Raw genomic sequence first — 19,989 nt, 5'->3', positions numbered from 1 at the left:
ACAGCTTAGTGGATTTATTGTGAGTATTGTGTTTCGTTGTTTGAAAGTCTTTTGTCTCAGGTTGCTTTGTTAGGATAGAAAAGCTTATTATCCCTTCAACGTGTTCTTTTATGGCTTGTCCTTTAATTGCTCCATTGAGTTTTATGTGGCAGTATTCAGTAGCGCATCATTTTGGCCTGTGATTTATTTCTTTTCGTGGCGATGAAGGGTTTCACTTAAAAAGGAATGAACTATTTCCAATCTGCATCAACGTTTAACGCAAATTAAACCAAATCAATAACTGGAAGGCCTGGGAGATGAGAATGGAGCGGCATACCTCAGCAGCGGGCATCCCCTCTGGAGGGCGGCACTGCAGCAGCACCTCCTGCTCCAGTCGGACCTCCCGTCCCAGCGGCTCCTGCTCGAAGTTCTTCCTCAGATCTACAGGGGGCGACACATATTAAGTCAGCGGTTAGTGAGCGCTGCCCGTGACAGCAGACTGACACTGTGTTTATTTCAACAAGGTCAACTGTCACACTAACATCTCAGCAGGAGCCGCACACACACACACACACACACACGATGTAAACCTCCCAAAAGCCTCTGTCACCCTGTCGTCTTTTTTTTGTGCTTCATACCCTCATAAACATGCAGGGTGTCAATCACACGGCACCACATATTTACCACAGGGGACTAAGATGGAGCGCTTCTTTTTGCAAACATACTTAATATGATGCATTTGACAAGCAAAAAGTCAGTCTGGGTCTCTCTCTCTCTCTCTGTCTCACACACACACAAACACACACTCACATACACACACAGGCACTCACATGCTATGCGAACATAGGCTCTGTTGCTCTTGGTGGTGCCAGCTGAGCTCCAGGCCACGCACTGGCACCAGTAGTCCTCCAGCCCGAACAACTCCTCCACCTGAGTCCTGGACACGGAGATGTCCACTTCCCTCACCACCAGACCTGTGGCGAGAACACCAGGGAGCAAAATAAGAGACAGAGGAGGAATGGGAGGGAGAGATTAATGGGACGTATTTTTCACAGTGCATATAAATAATGCATTGGCTGAGGGCCAAAAGCAGTTAACATACGCATAAAACCCTATAGGAGCTAATGGATTATGTAGTTGAAAATGATGTTTGTAATTGAGTATGACGTTTATGTCTGTGAAATACAAGGTGACATTTCTCTGTGTGAGGCCGTTAACAGCATTTGTCTGTGTGTGTGTGTATGTGTGAACCTGTTAACTTATCACCTGTGATCTGGTCAAGGCTCTCTCTGGTGACGTGATCATTCTGATTGACCCATTCGCCGTTACACTTGAAGTAGATTTGGGTGGCTGGCGATGCCCGGCAGCGTAGCTGGACCGGACGGTTCTTGACGATGAAGTTGTCCTCTGGTTCCAGCAGGAATTCGGGCAGCGGTTCTGCCGGTGCCGATGGAAATGAATCAGGGAGGACCTCTGCTTCGCTGTAGTCACTGTTCTCTGAAAGCAAATCACAAATGCAATTGGGACGATTGCTCCTAAACCCCGAGACGTGGATGCAGACTTTTGAACTTGAATCTCCGTGAACATTTGGAAGATGTTGGTGATGATCCTGCCCCCTGACCTCACTGTTGAGGGGTGAGAAGTATGGAAAATGACACATTTCTCCCTCAGGGATCAATAAGCTATCACCTACCTGGAGGGAGGAGATGCGGGTGACAGCTTGTCTCGTGTGTCTCAATCCAGCTGGAGGGCATGCATGAACAAATCTGTCATCACTGTCTTACTGTACATATGAATATAAACCTGGCAGTGTATTTTTCAAGAAGACATTTAAGGTTCTGACACTGCTAGCTCTGTAAATAGAGGGGCACTGTGACATTTTCTCTCCACCGTACAGCCAATAATCTGGTCAATGCAGACCTCCTGCTCTGTTGTCTCTGAGAGGGTCCATGCCTCTCAGTGGGGGAGGAGAGCTCTTGACCTTCCATGAACAGGTCCTGATGGTGGCACATTATCCCCTGACATTTTCTATGTGACACATCCCTCCTGGCAATGCTGCCAAGAGTTTCTCCTGGCAGCAAGGACACAGTCTTTCTGACCTCCTCACTCAGACTTGTTACCCCAGAAATGACAGCTTGATCACTAATACATCAATGCCGCAATATAATTGGCTACTGCCGGCTTCCCACAGATTCACACATTTCGGAGCCTGGTATGCTATTGAAGCCTCCTTCAGCAAAACATATATATTCTATATATGTTTGCACGGTAATTAAAGCAGCTATATACAAACTGTACATGATTGGGGATTAAAAGGATCCTTTATTAGCTGATGGTTCTCACCAACCTTATTTCAAACACACAGAATAGTTAAGATGTTCACTGTCAGGCAGCTGTGCCAAGGCGGCGAAGAAGGCATTGAACATCCAGCAAACTCAAGATATATGTGTTAGAGCGACTATTTAGTTACTACTGCAGGGTTATGACTCACCCTATTGTGTGTGTGTGTGCTGCCATGTGATGTCTACCTTTGACTAGAGCATGGAATCTGCCAGACATGTTAGTTTTATGCAGTGTATTAACATCATCTCCAATCAGACTCCTGTCATCATTTTCTGACTTTCCCTCTCAGGTAATCGAGGTTCTTATGAATAGTTAATGGCTCCGACCTTATAATAGAAAACTCTGTTCTGCTTACATAAATGATCTGAATTCAATACGCATTAAACGCAAGAGTGGAAGGGAGAGCAGCAGATTGAGAGGGTCGGCTCCAATAAGGTATGGGCTTATCCAGCCAAGTGCTGTTTCTTCCCTCATCTCACACACACACACACACACACACACACACACACACATTCCTCCTGGTAAATGTAGTTTCCTCACAGAGCAACCGTTCTGAAATCTAATTCCCTGCCTTCTCTGGAAAAGGGAAAGAAGTAAGGGTTGATGCAGCTGCTTCCCCCCGCAAAGGAATAAACCAGGCAAACTCAGTTTCCAGAATATATCGAGCCCCGACCTGATCAGTTATTCTGTGACCATGGAACAAGAGAAAGTACTTTCAACGATACCATCTCCTATTTTAGGAAAGTGAGCACATCTCTGTATCCCACCCCAGCGCTCACTGTGACAGACTCTGCACCAAGACACGAGGGAAGAGCGAAGAGGAACACTCTCTTCATCACATCTGTTCAAACTAGTCGAAGTGGTGTGAACGGCTAAGGATCCAGCTGAGACAGAATGTGGACTCTCCATAGCTGAGGACAGCAGGCAATCTGGGCCCAACAGCTATATGAGACCGACGTGTGATCTTCAATCGGACTTTCTTGCTCTCAAGCCTTTTTACTTATTCTTCATCCCTTACAAGAACTTTTCCATTGGCTACATTTGTTCTCTATGCCAACATGAACCCAAACCACTGCATCTTATAATAACACATACCTATAATAGACCTTAAAGCTGTACAATAGCACACATGTACATTCTGATTTAATGCTGGCACTAATCCCATTATAGTCATTTGGTTGTTTTTAGGATCAAGTCTTCAGTCCTCAGGTCCAGTCTGAACTTGGCACCAAGTTCACACCTTCAAATTGCTTGTTTTGTTTCAGGAATAGTCTAAAATGTTACACAAGCAAATCTGTTGATCAGCTAATCCATTAATCTTTCCAGAAATAGTGTATTTACATATCCACACATATCAATCATCACTACATGTGGGATTTTTCTTCTCACTCTCACTGGAGACACAAAGTTTCTATAAAAAACGTGTTAAAACCAAACCACCACATGATAATTACATTAAAGGGTTTATAAGCAGCCATGTGGAACTCTTCCTGCACTTTATACTTTCCAAAGTCTGCCTTCCTGTTTAACATTCCATACATCTGTGTGTGTGATATCCAACAGTGTATAATCCAGTAAGTGTCACATCAAATTATGCTAAATATTAAATTCATATTCTCAGTCTACACTAACACGTTGTCAACATAAGGACACATATTTTGCCCTCACATGCCCAAATATGTAAAACTCAAGGTTGCTTTAACAAGGACAGTACAGAGCAGTAAACAAGTTGAACACGCAAACGTGAAAACATATTCATGCATTCACACGCACACACACGCACACTTCATCTCGCACACTTCATCTCGCTTCTGTACACTCAGTTAAACATCGACAATACTGTAAATGGCAACACAGCCGAACATAATGGGTGCAGGAGCAGGTACGACACAAACAAACACAATGAGTGTAATGAAAGTTAACGCATCTCAACTCGAAGCTCAACAATGAACATGAATTACAATCGGCTCTTTCTCTCTCTTTATCCCTCCCTCACCACACATCCCTTTGCTCTCCTAAGCTTGTCGCCTCCAGTCTTTCACACTCTGAATTCTGTCAATAACCAATTGTGTTACCACTCCACTCCACACACACGCGCACACACACGCACGCACGCACGCACGCACGCACGCACGCACGCACGCACGCACGCACGCACGCACGCACGCACGCACGCACGCACGCACGCACGCACGCACGCACGCACGCACGCAGGCAGGCAGGCAGGCAGGCAGGCACACACACACACACACACACACACACACACACACACACACACACACACACACACACACACACACACACGCCTTCTCCCTTTGTCCGGCATTGATCGCTCGGTGTTCAAACATCAGCCCGAAAAACACAGCCTGTCACTCTTCTGCCGCCATGAGTTGGGGGCACGAGGAAAGAAAGGGAGAGAGGAAGAATGACAGCAGGGAGGGAGAGAGGGAGAGAGAGAGAGAGAGAGAGAGAGAGAGAAAGGGAGGGAGAGACAGAGGAAGAGGGAGAGACAGCGGTTTAGACAGCGGTGGAGACGAGAGACAGAATGGGAGGAGAGGTCCTGTGTGTTTGGATACACCCCTCCCTGTGCAGTGTGTGTGTGTGTGTGTGTGTGTGTGTGTTCTGGGGCTGACAGAGGCTCAGTTTAATTAAAACACTTTTAGATGACAGAGGCAGCAGACAGACCAAGAACTACCCCCCCCCCCCCCCCCCTTTGCTCTCTCTCTCTCCCTCTCTTTCTCTTTTGCTCTCTCTCTCTCTCTCTCTCTCTCTCTCTCTCTCTCTCTCTCTCTCTCTCTCTCGGCCGGGGATAATAGAGCTCAGAGTTGAGAGTGGAACCTGTGTTTTTGGGCCGGCATACAAACATCCATCAGGCCTCAGCAGCTGGCAATTTGTGTGGAATGGTGGAGCCTTGAAGACAAGAACTCCTCGCAGTGCAGCACAGCAAGTCTTTTATTACTCTAATGATAGACAGCAGACGGCTAGAAAGCAAACACAGGCCTCTGTGTATTCTTTTCTTGAGCACAATCACACACACACAACACACACAAACACACACACACACACACACACACGCAGACAGACACAGACAGAAGATGACAACCTATGCTTTATATGGTGCACTCACCCACTCTCATCCGTGTATGCTGAAGTCAAACAGAGAGCGTGGGACATTTAAAGAGACTGTATGTGGGTACAATGTCTTCGCGAGGACTCACTGTGATCAGTCCCACCTTCGGTACAGTGTAACTGATATTCAGGGCGACAGCGGTGAAGTGAGGCCACACGAGAAGAGGCTAATGTGTGTGTGTGGGAGAGAGAGAGAGAGACAGAGAGAGAGACAGAGAGAGAGAGAGAGAAAGAGAGAGAGAAAAGGGAAAAGCGAGTCCACATCAAGGTGGCAGGATGTGAAGACAGGAATAGAGGAGTAGACAGATGGAGGGGAGAAAGAAGATGGAATTCACACACGCACATGCACACACATACACACAAACAGCTTCTATTGGATTGCTGTAATAACTGGGAAGAAAAACGAATCACAGCAAAGTCGGTCTTTGTCTCTGACCGACTGTGAAGCGCTCTGTTGTTCTTTCTGGCCCTCAGTCTGCACCCTCCCGTTTTGCTCTGCCTCTCTCTCACACACACACACACAGACAACTGTAATTTTCTTAGCCCCACAGCCCCGAGCCAGAGTGGAGTCTAAAGTGTCTGTACTTTATCATTACCTTTACAGAGTTAGTCATTACTGTCCCTAGCAGTGCCCTGGCTGTCCCAACACTACACTCTGAGAGGGACTAAAGTAAAGGAAGAAGGACACTTTGAAGCAGTCAAACAACAGAGAGAGACTACAAAAGACATGGGGTCAGGAATCTCATTTCCCTCCCATCCACTCCTGGGTATCCTATGAGGACACAAACAAACAACAACACTACATCCCTGCCTTCCGCCTTGCAGGCTGTGCTGTCTCCTCTCCTTGGCCTCCGCTCACTCTGCCCGTCCTCACTTCCTGCTGGCTGGATTCAAAGCACTTTGCTCAGCTCCAGTCGACTTCAAATGACATACCACAGTCTTAAACACAAAACACACGCGCGCAGAGGAAGAGCTATAGCCCACAGCGATGAAGCAGAACCGACTCGCCCGAGCCCACTGAGGACAAACAACCGCGTGTGGACAGACAGTTAAAACGTGAAACAAGGCCAATAAATGCAGCGATCGGCAGCCATTATATAACAGTGATGGGCTGACCGTTTCCATCCTCCTCATCCACTCTACCTCATTATCATCATTCTTGCGAGGAAGCCCTGAGGTAGGCTCGCACACTAACACACACACACACACACACATACACACACACACATACACACACACACACGCACGCACGCACAGGCGGGTTGCCGGGGATGGAGATGGATGGACAGAGACAATCTCTCCTTGCCTTCTTTAAAGGACAATTACATTGAGTGATTGAAATTCAGAGTGACCTCATCCTCATCAGGCTGAAAACTATTCTCCATAGAAACCAATGAGGGCCGAGAAGATGAAGTGAGGACATGTGTCAAGATTGTGTGTGTGTGTGTGTGTGTGCGTGTGTGTGATTGTCTCAGGCATACACTGACACGTCTCACATCAACAAAGGCAGAGGGAGTGTGAGGAGTCACGTCGCTTCCCAGTCAGACTGAACACACAAACACGACTTTACAAGCAGCCCCGCCGTGCACAGACTTGGGTGTTGGGGGGGGCGGGTGAGGAAGAATTGGTCATCTTTTAATGATAAATGTCATGATTCACTGATGAGTCACACACACACACATATATTTTCCTGGTGCCTGTGAGGCAGTGTAACACATATTCCGGCCCTGCGAGCATCCTCATAAAGCCGTCGCCACGCCGCCCTTTAAAGTTCCTCTTTTTGATATTTTGATGCTAAAGCTGAGACGTGCGCCTGCAGTGGCTCCACATGGTTCTGCTGCCTCGTCTCCTCCGCTCACCATGCCGTCTCTCTAACTAACACACACAGCTAAGCTCATACATTTCCTTTCATTTCCCTGCCTCCTCTTCTTCCTCCTCCTGTGTAGATCTTTTCCTTTGAATGTTTCTTCCCTCTAACATTTTTCTTCTTCTGACATCTCACATCCACACACCACCACCAGTCCAGATAGGGTCAATATGACAATATTAAAGTGAATAAACTTGTTTGCCATCTTGCCCAGAGTCAGATGAGAAGATCGATGTCAATTACATCTGTCGGTCCAGCACAGCAATAACATGCAGGCACTTATCTGAACACTAATACTGGAAGCAGATGGAAACTGCTTGCCTAACGCTGTCAAAAGTGAAAAATCACACCTTTTACCGAGCTGGGTGTATTTATAAACATAAAAACAATAAGACCTTGTAGCTTTATGCTTTAAAGCAGTAACGCTTAGACAAATACTACAACTCTTGTCAGTATTTCTGCAGCATTAAAATATACAGCTGCTTTGATGGTGAGCGCTTCTGCAGTCAGGTAGAAAGTAAAAAACTATTTTGTGATTGCAATAAAAATTACAGATTTTGCAAATATTGTTTTTTTTTTTTTTTACACTATTTTATTGTATTCATAAAGACTAAATAGATCTATATGACAAACACAACCAATATGCATAGAACAACCTGAGATTTCACATCGTCAACAGAGCAGAGCTACAGCGAGGGAGAATAAAGTAACTATTTAATGCTTTTAATGTTTTATTCTACATGTGTTTAAAAGACAAGATACAGCATGGAGTGCCAAAAATAACTGTGGATTTGTTGGAAGATTGTGTTTGTTTTTATTATGACTATAACCTTGTCTGGTCTCAGTATTAAGCTGGACTAATGGGCTCCAGACCTACGACTGTGCTGGACACTCAGTAATGAATTCAGGCAACACAGAAAGTGCTTTTTCTAAATGTCACAATGCTTTTCTTTCCTTTTTTCAACAGAAGCCTCTCAGAATAACAACTTTTTAATTGTTGGAGGGTAGGAAATCAGAGCACATAGTTTAAATGAGGCAGATAAAAACCTGAGTATCATATGTGGCTTCATCATCTCTCACTTCAGAAACACGCACACATGTGTACATTCTGTGACCGACAAGTAGCTGGAAATTCAACATAGCAATGGAAATGTCACACCTTTGATTGGCTCCAACATGTTAATGAGTGCGCCTTTAGCGTGGCTATTCCTGAGGAGTGTGAAAAGTCCCTGTTTCATCACCATACAAGCTTGAGTGTGTAAGGCGTGTAATTGATTGTGCAAGCCGCGTGTGCAAGTGTGTGTAAAAAGAGATGGAATCTGTGCATGTCAGAGAAAGGCACAGGGATGGGCAGAAACTATGTGTGTGTGTGTGTGTGTGAGAGGTGGCAGGGAGCTGGAGTGGCAGAAGGGAAGGCCGAGCAGGTGATGGATACACAGAGTGACAGAAATGCTTTGCTTGTCCATCCAACATGTCTGGGTGGCAGGAGGAGAGAGTGCAAGCCCGCGGACACGCTAACACACACACACACACACACACACACACACACACACACACACACATATTAATTGCTGGCACACAAAAAATGCATGGCCCATTTCCCGATCTCTTCGTAAATAGAGTGTGATTTCACACTCTTTGCTGTAAGGTGTGTTGCTCTATAACCTACTAATTGTAACTGAAGTGTGACTTGCCATTCTTAAAAAGACTCAACTTCTGCCTATTTCTTTTCCCATGAGCCCTTGCTGTTATAATGACACTTAATCAGCCTTGTTGGAGAGAATATGCCGTGGGCCCAAACACACACACGCGCACGCGCGCACACACACACACACACACACACACACACACACACACACACACACACACACACACACACACACACACACACACACACACACACAGAAACACGGTGTCTAACTATTGGTTCCAGACAGTGAATAAGACTGAATGACAGGGTGACAGTCAGCAGTGTTTCTTACTGATAGCTGGATGAGTATTGCAAAATCCTGCAGATGTTTCACAGACTCCCACACTGTATCCAAATGGTGTGTGTGTGTGTGTGTGTGAGGTAGGGCGGGCATGTTTTAACAGACGACAGGTTATATTTACCCTGTGTGTATGCAAGAGCCAACCCACTCCAACTGAGATCCTGTGCCCGTGATTCTCAAAGTGTGGGTGAGTGTGACTGTATGAGAGCGGGGGTGTGAAGTGGATTTGCACTTTTGTTAGCAGTGAGTCCAATGCATGTGAACGTACAAGGGGGGGGGGGGGGGGGGGTGCACAAGTCTCTGCTCAGAGTGTCCTCTGCTGCAGCAAGGGGGCGCCACCCCCCACGGAGCTCATTAATCACAGCCCATCAGAAAAGTAGCCCTTGTGTTCTGTGGGTGCATGTGTGTGTGTGTGAGTGCGGATCAACGACCACCTACTGCATGGGAACGCAGACGCAATAGAAGCGCCGCTATCAATCACTGTAAGAGAGAGAGAGAGAGCGAGAGAGAGAGAGAGAGAGAGAGAGAGAGAGCGAGAGTGCGAGAGAGCGAGAGAGAGACAATGTTGTTTTGCTATTATCCACTCAAAATTACAGACCAATGTCACAACTATTACATGGAGGTCAAACTCATATGGTAGAATGTGGCTTTTCCCCTTCCTGGGTGTGTGCATATGTGTGCATGTGTGTGTGTGTGTGTAGCGTTGGGCGCCACTGCTTGTCTGCCTCACCACTGTGCAGCTGCTCACCAAGAGTTGCGCAACTCTGCCCAGAGTGGCCGGTTGCCATGGCGGGTATTCACATGGATCCCGACTCCTCTAGGGGCCTGCAGTCTACACCAGCCATTAACTATGGGGCGTGCACACACACACACACACACACACACACACACACACACACAACTAAACACAGAGACACAAACAAACATACACACACACACACACACAAACACACACACACACTGAGACACATTTTCTGTCTCTCTTTGTTGCCACCTCACTGCTTCCATTTGGATGCTTTGGTGAATATCTCTGTCATGGTTTGTCTCACTCTGCCTGTGTGTGTGTGCGTGTGTGTGTGTGTGTGTGCACATGTTGGTATAGTGACTAGGTGAGCAGTACAGTGGGATGAGTGTTTGCGAGCTGGGGCTGTTTAAATGGCAGTAATTACACGAGAAGATGAGCTGCATTCCTTCCTGAGGGCAGACTGATTACAGGCCTCTCCTCACTGGGCCCCTGTAATTACCCACTCAACCCCCCCTAACCACCCTCCCACCCCCCTCACTGTCCTCCCATCGTCTCGCAATGTGCCCCCCCCCAGGCTACAGGCCCGGTCCTTGCCCTCCCCCTCACCTGCCTCTGTCCTACAGTCCACCTCTCCCCACTTACACACCACTTCACCTCACCTTCTGTCCTCTCTTGAAGTGATTACTGCACACACACACACACACACACACACACACACACACACACACACACACACACACACACTCTTGAAAACACTTAGATGATTTGGCTCTTGTTTCTCCTCAGATCGTATAAAAACACTCAGATGACAATAGGAAACACGTCAGCGCACTTTTGGCCAAACCAAGGACACAAAACACAGACACACAGACGCTCCTGACCACACAAACAGTTCATGTTTGTTATTGTTATCCTCCAATCAGATGTAGTTTTCTGGTAACTGATGAATCTGTTCATTCAATTCGTACGTTTATACGTTTGCAACCCTGTTCACTTGGAATATTGGAATATCTGCTGGAATCAAAACAAACTGTTTCAGATGCGACTTCGACCCATGAGAGGACATTTGATTAGAGATCAACCTTTTTGCCTCCCTGAACCTCTCTGCCCCCTGTGTGTTCAAGCTTCAGCTGACGATGACTGCTATCCCACTTCTGCCTGCCTCCTCGTCTCTGCATGTGTGAACGCACTGTCGCACATAATCCCCAGCTCATTCTGTGTCCCCCTACCACAGACACACACACACAAACACACACACACACGCACACACATACACACACACAAACACATGGGTGTGGTTGCACACTTGATCTCACACACACACATACACACACATAACTAGACAAAACCAGTTCATCCACAACAGTGAAGGGTTCCATTAAGACTGGAGACTCGTAGTTAGACGGTGAAATTACACAGTCTTCACCCAAACATCCTGAATTGTTGCACCAAACAACATTCTGAGTCCCTGCTACCCTTTCATTTGTTTCCATGCGTGGGACTCATTTAGTGTTTGTTCCTTAAAAGAATATGAGAAATGATTTGGAATCAACTAGTGCACAATCTTTTAATTTGGAGAAGAGTGGAGCATCAGCACATATGAGCTTTGGTTTTCTCCCCGGGGAGATAAAAATGAAAGGCTGGATCAAGCTTCTTGTACAAATTACATCAGACACCCAGAGCAGGTGATAATGAAGAGAGAGAGGAGGAGAGTCTGGGGAAAGTAAAACATGGCCGAGGATGAAGGACGGATGAAAAATGGGAGTCTCCGAGCTCTTATCGCACGGTGGAGACAGAAAGTGAGAGGGGGAGGCGACACAGGAACGGAGACAGCGGGAGGATTTAAGAAACCAGGGAGAGGCAGAAATGGAGAGAGGTCAGGGCTCGGCTCCCTCTAAGCACAGGTGACCGGTGCTGATGTAAGGTTGGTGTAGGGGCGAGAGAGGAGGAGGAGGAGGAAGAGGAGGAGGAGGAGGAGGAGGGAGAGATTAACGACAAGGCTGCGAGCTTTGCTGTAAGTGGGGAAGGAAGGTGGGAGGAAATGTGGATGGACAAGGCAAAGGGAGAAGGAGATGGAGAAAGACAGCGAAACACTCCCTGGGTGCAGATCAAGTGCACCTCTTGATTGGTGTGTGTGTGTGTGAGTGTGTTGTGGGCATTGGCTATGGCTGCCATCTATTAGAGATGCCTGCTGCTGTAATGTGTTGTGACAAGGGCTGATTCTTGTGACTAACTGCTTTGGCAGGAGAGCTCCTCTGTCATGCTAATGAACAGATGAGGAGATGAGCGGGATTGACGGGCCACAACATGCAGGCGAACACACACACGCACACACACAGGGACACTCAAAATATGTGAAGACAGACCTTGTGTCATAGATAGTGTGTGACATGTGGACGCAAAAATGTTCTCCCTCGCTCGTAAAGGCAGCCAGACAGAGGTGATGACATATCGATAAACAAAGCCAGATTAAAAACATGCACACACACACACACAGATGCATGAACACACACACACACACACACAAACACAGAGGGGTTGGCGTCACTCTGTTCCTTCATTGCGTCCCCTTGCATCAGAGAAATCCCCAGATATGCAGGGTATGCAGAGCACAACAAGCAACACGCTGTGGGCTGGCCTCAGTGTGTGTGTGTGTGTGTGTGAGTGTGTGTGTGTGCAAGAGGGAAATAAGGTTTGTGGAAATTTCAACAGATTGTGTGAAATATGCTGTTTAGACTCTTCGTAACATAACATATGCTTTTTTTTTAACTGATTTGCAAGCTGTTGGAAGCTCATCTTGAGGCAACGACGCCGTTTAAACAGCTTCAAAAAGCTCGGAAAATGCAGCAACCTTTTAACCTGAAGTTTTAAAATACGTGTGTGTTTTCAAGTGGGAGTTGAAGCGAAAAAACGAGAAATCCAGAAATAGAAATGACAAGGCGGGAGAGGAGACATAGAGAGAGTGAAGGAACAGAAAAGTCTGGAGTAATAATGGGCAGCAAATCCATGCCGGATGAGTCGATCAGGGGAGTGGAGACGGACGACGAGAAGTGATGAGGTGATAACAAAGGAGGACAAATGGAGAGAAAGAGGATAGATGCGAGATTGAACCGCCTGGCCCAGCAGAATATCATGGTCTTGTAAGCAAAACTACTCTTGTGTGGCAGTTAATAAAGGCTAATGGCCGTTTTATCCTTTTGATCTTTTTCCTGCACCGCTTTTACACCTCTCTTCATCACCCTATCCGAGGACCCAAAGGTCTGTCTCCCTCCCTGTCACCTTCCGACACACACGCTCTAACCAGGCCGATGGAGACCGCGGTGACTAATACTTCCCCGTCCACATTCTTCCCACCTAAACCTAAAATTCAGCTTGTTAGTCAAACCCAATATGTGTTTCCAATCCATCAGCAAGCAAGAAAACACCTACAGCAACGACGCAGACTTCTAAATACTGTCTAAAGTTTAAAGTTATTCTCTACCCCAAATCCATCTTGTGAAGTACACTAGGGCCTTGAAGACTGAGGGGGAGATGCTACATTTCATCCTCAACATCAGAGGAGGAAGGAAGAAGGAGAATCGTCTCTGTTTTTTTGGACAAATGCAGAGTTTCGACATCCCTGTCTCAACAAAACAAGAGCTGAGCTCTGCCTGCTGCTCCATCAGCTCCTGTGATGTTTGGACCAATTATGGACAGAAGGAGGTATCAGAGGAAGACAAAAGACAATACTGGGGCCATAAAACACACACTTGCTCCAGGGTGGAATGCAGCTGTGTAAAACCTAACTTTTTTCACTGTCAGAGAACAGCAAGCTTGGATTTCAAGTCTGACGAGAAACGTTCCTTCCACAACATTCCTGCAACATAAAAAACTGTCCAACTTTATGCTCCTATAACTAATATTTTTTACCAAAACACGACTGAATATACTGCTTCCCTCTCAATCATCCAGCACAACCCTGTCCAGCATGCAATCAGAAATGCGGGTCGGGCTTGAACTTTGACCTCTTTCCCCGCGCAGTCATTGGCTGCATCGCCTGCGGCTCAGATGGACCGAGGCGTTCAGGGTCGTGCATGAGGATGGGGCGGAAATGGTTTTATTTAGCAACACACTAGTGAGCATCCAGGAGTGGAGACGTCTCTGTGACATTTTCATACCTTTTTATATGTTGAAAGCAGGTCACTCCGGTCACTCAGTAGTTAGTATTTGTCTTATTGAGCCATTCAGTTACAGCCTAAGCATAGATTCAATAGGCGCCTGCTGCTCTCCGAATAAATACAAAGCATTGCGTAATCACAGTATCGAGCAAATCTGCCCATTTGAGGAAATCTATGTGGAGGCTGCTTACTGCGATTAGGATGTTTACATGCCTGAATAAATCAATTTGCAATCTGATAATCGTTTCTTCTGTTACTCAGTGAGCATTAAAGTGTATACATGAAGTTTGAAAAGGATGATTTGCTCTCTGAATTGCAGTATAATATACAATTCACGTAAACCCACTGACTGTTGGAATCCAATGTAACCAACGATTGCAGAAAGCACCTCTGGCCTTCTTGTCTCTGTATCTCAGGGTTTGTTTGTTTTTTAATTCATGCAAATGAATCAAACTAAAATGGAAACCTTCTGTTCTGTATGAATAAGTAATATTGAACCTTTTTTAGAGCCACATTCCTTCTGGTTAAGTGTTTGACACTCAAAGACATATCTCATTGTATAATTTTAAAAAATAGGAAACAAAAAAAACACAGATCTCGCTGTCTGACTTGCCAACTAAAGTCTGGTGCCAAAACACCGCAGCAACAGCTCAACACAGGCGCCTTGCACAGTATCACTTTAGGCCAGGCCAATTTTCCACCGTCTGGCAGTCTTCACAAACAGATTATAAAACCGGGATGACTGATAACTCTGCAATGCACAAAGGACATGGAAGACTCACTGCAAAGTTATCTGCAACCTGCACGGCCTGCCTGCTTCTCTGCCCTATTCTACAATCCGGAATCTTGTTAAGTTTCAGGTCAAAATATTGGTTGCTTCCCCTAGTGTGATGAGTCAGCATTCGAGCATCAATCATTCATGAGGCACTGGTTCTCGTCCGCTGCCAAAGTTGTCCGTTGCTCTTCGTTGCAGCTCAAGGAATGTGTCCTTGACCTGGGGGGTGGGGACGAGATGAGATGGGGCTATAGAGGGAAAGAGGACACGGCAGAGCTGCAGGCCTGGACCAGTGCGACCGGACTGGCAGGAATGGATGGTGGAGGGAATAGGGGTGATGAAGAGGATTGATGAAGAGAGAATGATGAAAATCCCTTTGGCACAGACAAATGTAATGAGCGGTTGCGCATGAGAGCGAAGGAGACGGATAGATGAAGGGAAAGAGTGTCACCCGCCAGACGCACAGGGCCGGCACAGACTGATGGTGACACTGAGTGTTCAGAGTGTGTGACACGGTGACAATAACGATGGGCGACTCTTTGTGATCTCTCTGGCTTCCTCCTCACTCCTCCCTCCGTCAGCTGCTGCAGTTCTGGCCTGTCAGCAGCTCGGCCCGTTGATTCGGCCCCCTTGACCTCCTGGGTCAAATCTGATCGACAAGCAAATTCTCCTGTGTTCATACGGAGCTCATGTGGAGGTTATGGAAGCTGAAGGAATTCAATTTCCATGCAAATCTAAGCTACATAAAAACACAAACAGCTGTCAAAAGAAAGTGTGACTGTGAAGAGAGTGTTTGTTTAAAATGCTGAAAGTTCTCAGGCATTGCTTCCTCTGTCATTCTACAACTTAAGGTACCTCATTAACGCTTATCAACCAAACAAACAAGTAAAATTTTTCAAATGTGTTTTCCCCCAGTGCGCACAGGTCCAAACAAAACTAAATTTTTAAAAAGCATGAATGCACACACACGCGCGCTGTGTTTGCTCTGTTTGAGCACACGTACACACCACGTAACCATCAACTGGTGAAACTTGACTCCAGCAGGGCAAAAGTTAAATCTGACAACTGACCGAAGACTATTTAAGTAGAAAGGTAGTATTTTATTTATATTTAGCTGTGAGAAGTTGAAGAAAACAAAATCTGTTTTCTGACGCTGTTTGTTTGCAGTACCAAGGTTGGATTTTCGCTGGGTCCTAAACAGAGCTTCGTTCTGCAGAGGTGTATTTATTTTGTTTATGTCCTGTTTGAACCCAAGGATGAGTTCCCCCTCAGCACCTGAGACCTAAATAAATCTAGTAGAGGCTTATATATCCCCTTTTGGCCCTGATCACTAGTACATTTGTATAATGTTGCCGCTCTGTAACACTTATAAGCTTGCGTCACATACAGTCATTCACTTATCGGCGCCGCAGTGGCTGAACTTTGACCTGCAAAGTGGAAGATTTAGGTGCCGCCTGTTACTCAAGGAAGCACCGCCATTACACTGAGAGGGCAAAACAGTTCTTCAGTTGAAATACAGTGAGTTCTCTTCATGCTCACTCTGCCTGTTCATCAACCATCTTGTTTGGCTTTCAATATGTGGACTGCCATTAATAGGAGGCGTCTCTCTAAACCCCTGCAGATAATTCGTTATTTGAAAAATCAATTTTCATCACAGTCTTTTGTTGTGCGATTTTGGTGTTTCGTTTACAATTCAAAACTGGATGGAAAGTCACTGAATAATTGGAAATTTGACACACGTCTGGTCTTCATCCTTTTCTCTGGACCTCGGCCTGATGAGAGAGGCTGCACACTGGCTGCATTCCTGTGGACAGCAGGGCATTATCTCTCTGTCCTAGTTCCAAATGGCTCCAGCCCACAAGACCTCCCAGACACCCGAGGGCGCCCGGAGATTCCCTCTCTGCACTGACTCTAAACAACACTGTTTACACTGTACATTTTCTGACCTGTGTATTGTGTGTGGCCTTGGCTCTCTGTCTTCCCCTTCGGTGCTCAACGCTTCAGAAGCTTCAGCAGGCTGAAGCCATGGCAGCAGAGCTGGTTAAGAGGTTTGTGTATCCCATTAGGATGATGAAGAGGCCTTTCATCAGTACACTCCCTCCGGTCAGGCACTGACAGGAGCTTTACCTCGACAAGCCTCTCAAACACACCGCTCGACATGAGACAGCACCCAGTGAGGAGGTCCGCAGGCGGTACACATGCTCGCACGAAACACACACATACACACACACTCTGAGCAGAGAAAAGACAAATAAGAGAAATTGTGTTGTAGCTTTTCACCTTTGATCTTATATCCATTTCGTATAAAAGAAGAGGACACAAAAGGAGGCCGGAGAGGAAGAAAAGTCTTGACTAATTCTGACTCGTTATACTGATCTATTTTTAATCACTGCCATGCCAGGCCTAATAGTAGAGCAGCGCTCGGGCCACATGGGCAAAGTCATTTTTCAAGGGAAGAAAGCGAAAGGCAGAAGACAGAACGTGAGGACGGAACGAGAATAGAGAGATGAGATTGGAGAGGAAAAAGACAAAGACAGAAAAGCAAAGGAGGAAGAGAGGAAGGAGAGGGAGAGACAGAGATTAATAAAGACGGAGCAGGAGAGAGAAGCCACAGGAGTCAAGCTGACCTGGATTCATCGGAGCAGTATTGATCATGTAGGGATGAAAAGCCCAGGAAAGAGCTCTGCGTAGAAACCAGATAAATGAAGTGGCAGATGCAGACCAGAGCGAACTGGGTGAAACTCACAAACAAAACCAACACACACAGAATTCAAATCATTATACATCCTTTGCCTTAAATCTATCAGGCTGAGTGAAAGCATGTCAGCTGCTTTATCCATCTCCGTGATGGATAAAGCAGCATGACAGGTATGAGGCTGTTTGTGTGTAGGCTGTACACACAAACTGTATTAAGAGACGCACAGGTGCAACATATGCAAGTCTGTGTGATCTGATTGGGTTTGATTCCAGGCAGGATTTATGGAATGTGAACAGATGATGTATGGGGGTGTGCAGTCACATACACATATACAGAATATATCTCCACTGTACTCTGGATTATTTAGATCCACGTTGATTAACTTTGTATAATCTCTTGGTGAAACCGAAGATATAAACTACAGATTCCAACCAGAGATACACAATCAAACAATAACAATGCAACAATCTCACGTAGCATATAAAGTGTATGCTCCCTTTACTTGACTCCAAAATTCTATTCCAGATTAAGGAAATAGAAAGTAATTTTAAATGGGGATGTGGAAACACACATTGATCCACTCGTACTCTTCCTATATTAACCCTATAAAGCCACTTACCCATCTTCAAACATTGTATTTGCTGCTTCAGTTTACATGAAGGAACTGCTTCTTTCCACAGGTCATCACCTTTATGAACAGCTGACAGTCCACCCACAGCACAAACACAAGTACCCACTGTTTATAATCTCTGTTGTATATACAGTACATGCACATGCTGGATGTTGTTGTAGTAAAGGACTGATGATAAAGAAGCTTTCAGGGCAGTTTAGGAGCTAAGATGTTGTTTTACTGCAGTACATAACACTTCAAAAATTAGGGAGAATAAGAAAAAGCACATTGTTTGCTTTGACAGTCACACTGTGCTACATTTACTTTATTTGCACTCAGATTGTCTTATTATGAAGCACAATGGCAAGCTGCAAACTTTCAAGTGTTTCCCATATTTGGCACATTGTTACATCAATTCACTGCGTGCATATGCAGTGAGTCATCAGTGTATAGAACAATGAATATCTATAAAACAAAGCAAAATATAGATTATATTTGCAACATTTGAGGTGTAGAGCTGTAGTCAATTCACTAGCATTAATACAGATATACACACACACACACACACGCATTAGCCAGCCTCTAGCACAATCAAATAATAAATTGGGCCACAAGCTGCGTCTGTGAGACATTGTTGAGACGTGCTATCATACATCATGCTGGTACTGCCTAATCAATCTATAATCATCATCATAATAATCTGTAGGTCAGAGGTTATAGCTTTCTGTTCACTCCGTAACCGCGGCTGCACAGCTCAATATATTAATTCCTAAACAGTTTTGCTCCACTAAGACCTCACGCTACACTGGCAAAACAAGCCAAGCAAATTAATGCTGAATGCACATCCTGGCATAAGGCCTCACCTTTCTTTAACCTTTGACCTCCATCTGCGACAGCTGGTGATCCAGATATAGCGCGGCTATTCTGCGTACATACTGTATGATGGAAAGCCGATGGATCCAGGAGTTCAATTAAATTACCAAACAGAGGCTGAGTAGTGTGTTTTCCCCAGGGAAATATTATAGCTTAAATGACAAAACTCCTTTAAAAGTAGAAGCGTATAAATATACATCATCTCCAGTCATTTAAATGTCTTTGGAGACACTGAAAGCAATCGGCTGAGCAAATAAAGAAACAAAGGAAAGGGGTTCAGAAAGACGTTGAAAGCCGAGTGGATGGAATGAGGTAAAGCTATATGTGTACTTTAGGGAGTGTGAAGATGAAACAGGTAAGCTGAGCAGAAGAGGCAATTTTGGATGGTGTGAGATTCATCGGGCCATCCTGTCTTGCACTCATCATGCTCTGGGGGTGATTCCACATAACAAGATGTGGAGATCAATAGTGTCCATTTACTGAGGTACAGCTCATCTAATCATCTGAGGCTCAGCTGCCCACAGCAGGAGCCATGACACTCACCTGGGCCTCTGGAGGAGAGAAGAGTAATGAAATGTACACTATGGCTCGCTCTGTCTTTAAGTCTCAGAAAGCACAAACACATCCCGCTTCCTCCATCTCCTCCGCCTCCACATGTGAGCAATAAACCCAGGCATCACCTCATATCCTCTCATACCAGCGCGTGCGCAAAGCTCTTGTATGTTTGCATATTGTGCGGCCCATTAGGGAACTGAGCGGTGTGAGGCGCGGAGACCAAAACGTCCATAGCACTCCTTGGTTCTCTCCCCAGCCCCATTGAGT

At 45.8% G+C, this 19,989-nt stretch overlaps 1 protein-coding gene across 1 annotated transcript in view; it reads right to left on the bottom strand.

The window, feature by feature from the left end:
- unc5b (unc-5 netrin receptor B) overlaps positions 1-19,989 on the bottom strand; it is a 47,433-nt gene that overhangs the window by 14,536 nt on the left and 12,908 nt on the right. Inside the window, exons 2-4 of the mRNA XM_076166619.1 lie at positions 1,246-1,476; positions 810-953; positions 317-420 (exon numbers count right to left, since the gene is read on the bottom strand). Coding sequence (XP_076022734.1) covers positions 317-420; positions 810-953; positions 1,246-1,476 — 479 coding nt within the window. The remainder of the gene's footprint in view (positions 1-316; positions 421-809; positions 954-1,245; positions 1,477-19,989) is intronic.

Source organism: Genypterus blacodes, unplaced genomic scaffold (genome assembly GCF_046128005.1).
Source record: "Genypterus blacodes isolate CSIRO-AG114 ecotype Tasmania unplaced genomic scaffold, CSIRO-AGI_Gbla_v1 ptg000012l_1, whole genome shotgun sequence".
Classification (NCBI taxonomy): Eukaryota; Metazoa; Chordata; class Actinopteri; order Ophidiiformes; family Ophidiidae; genus Genypterus; species Genypterus blacodes.
This window is presented reverse-complemented; position numbering and strand designations above follow the sequence as displayed.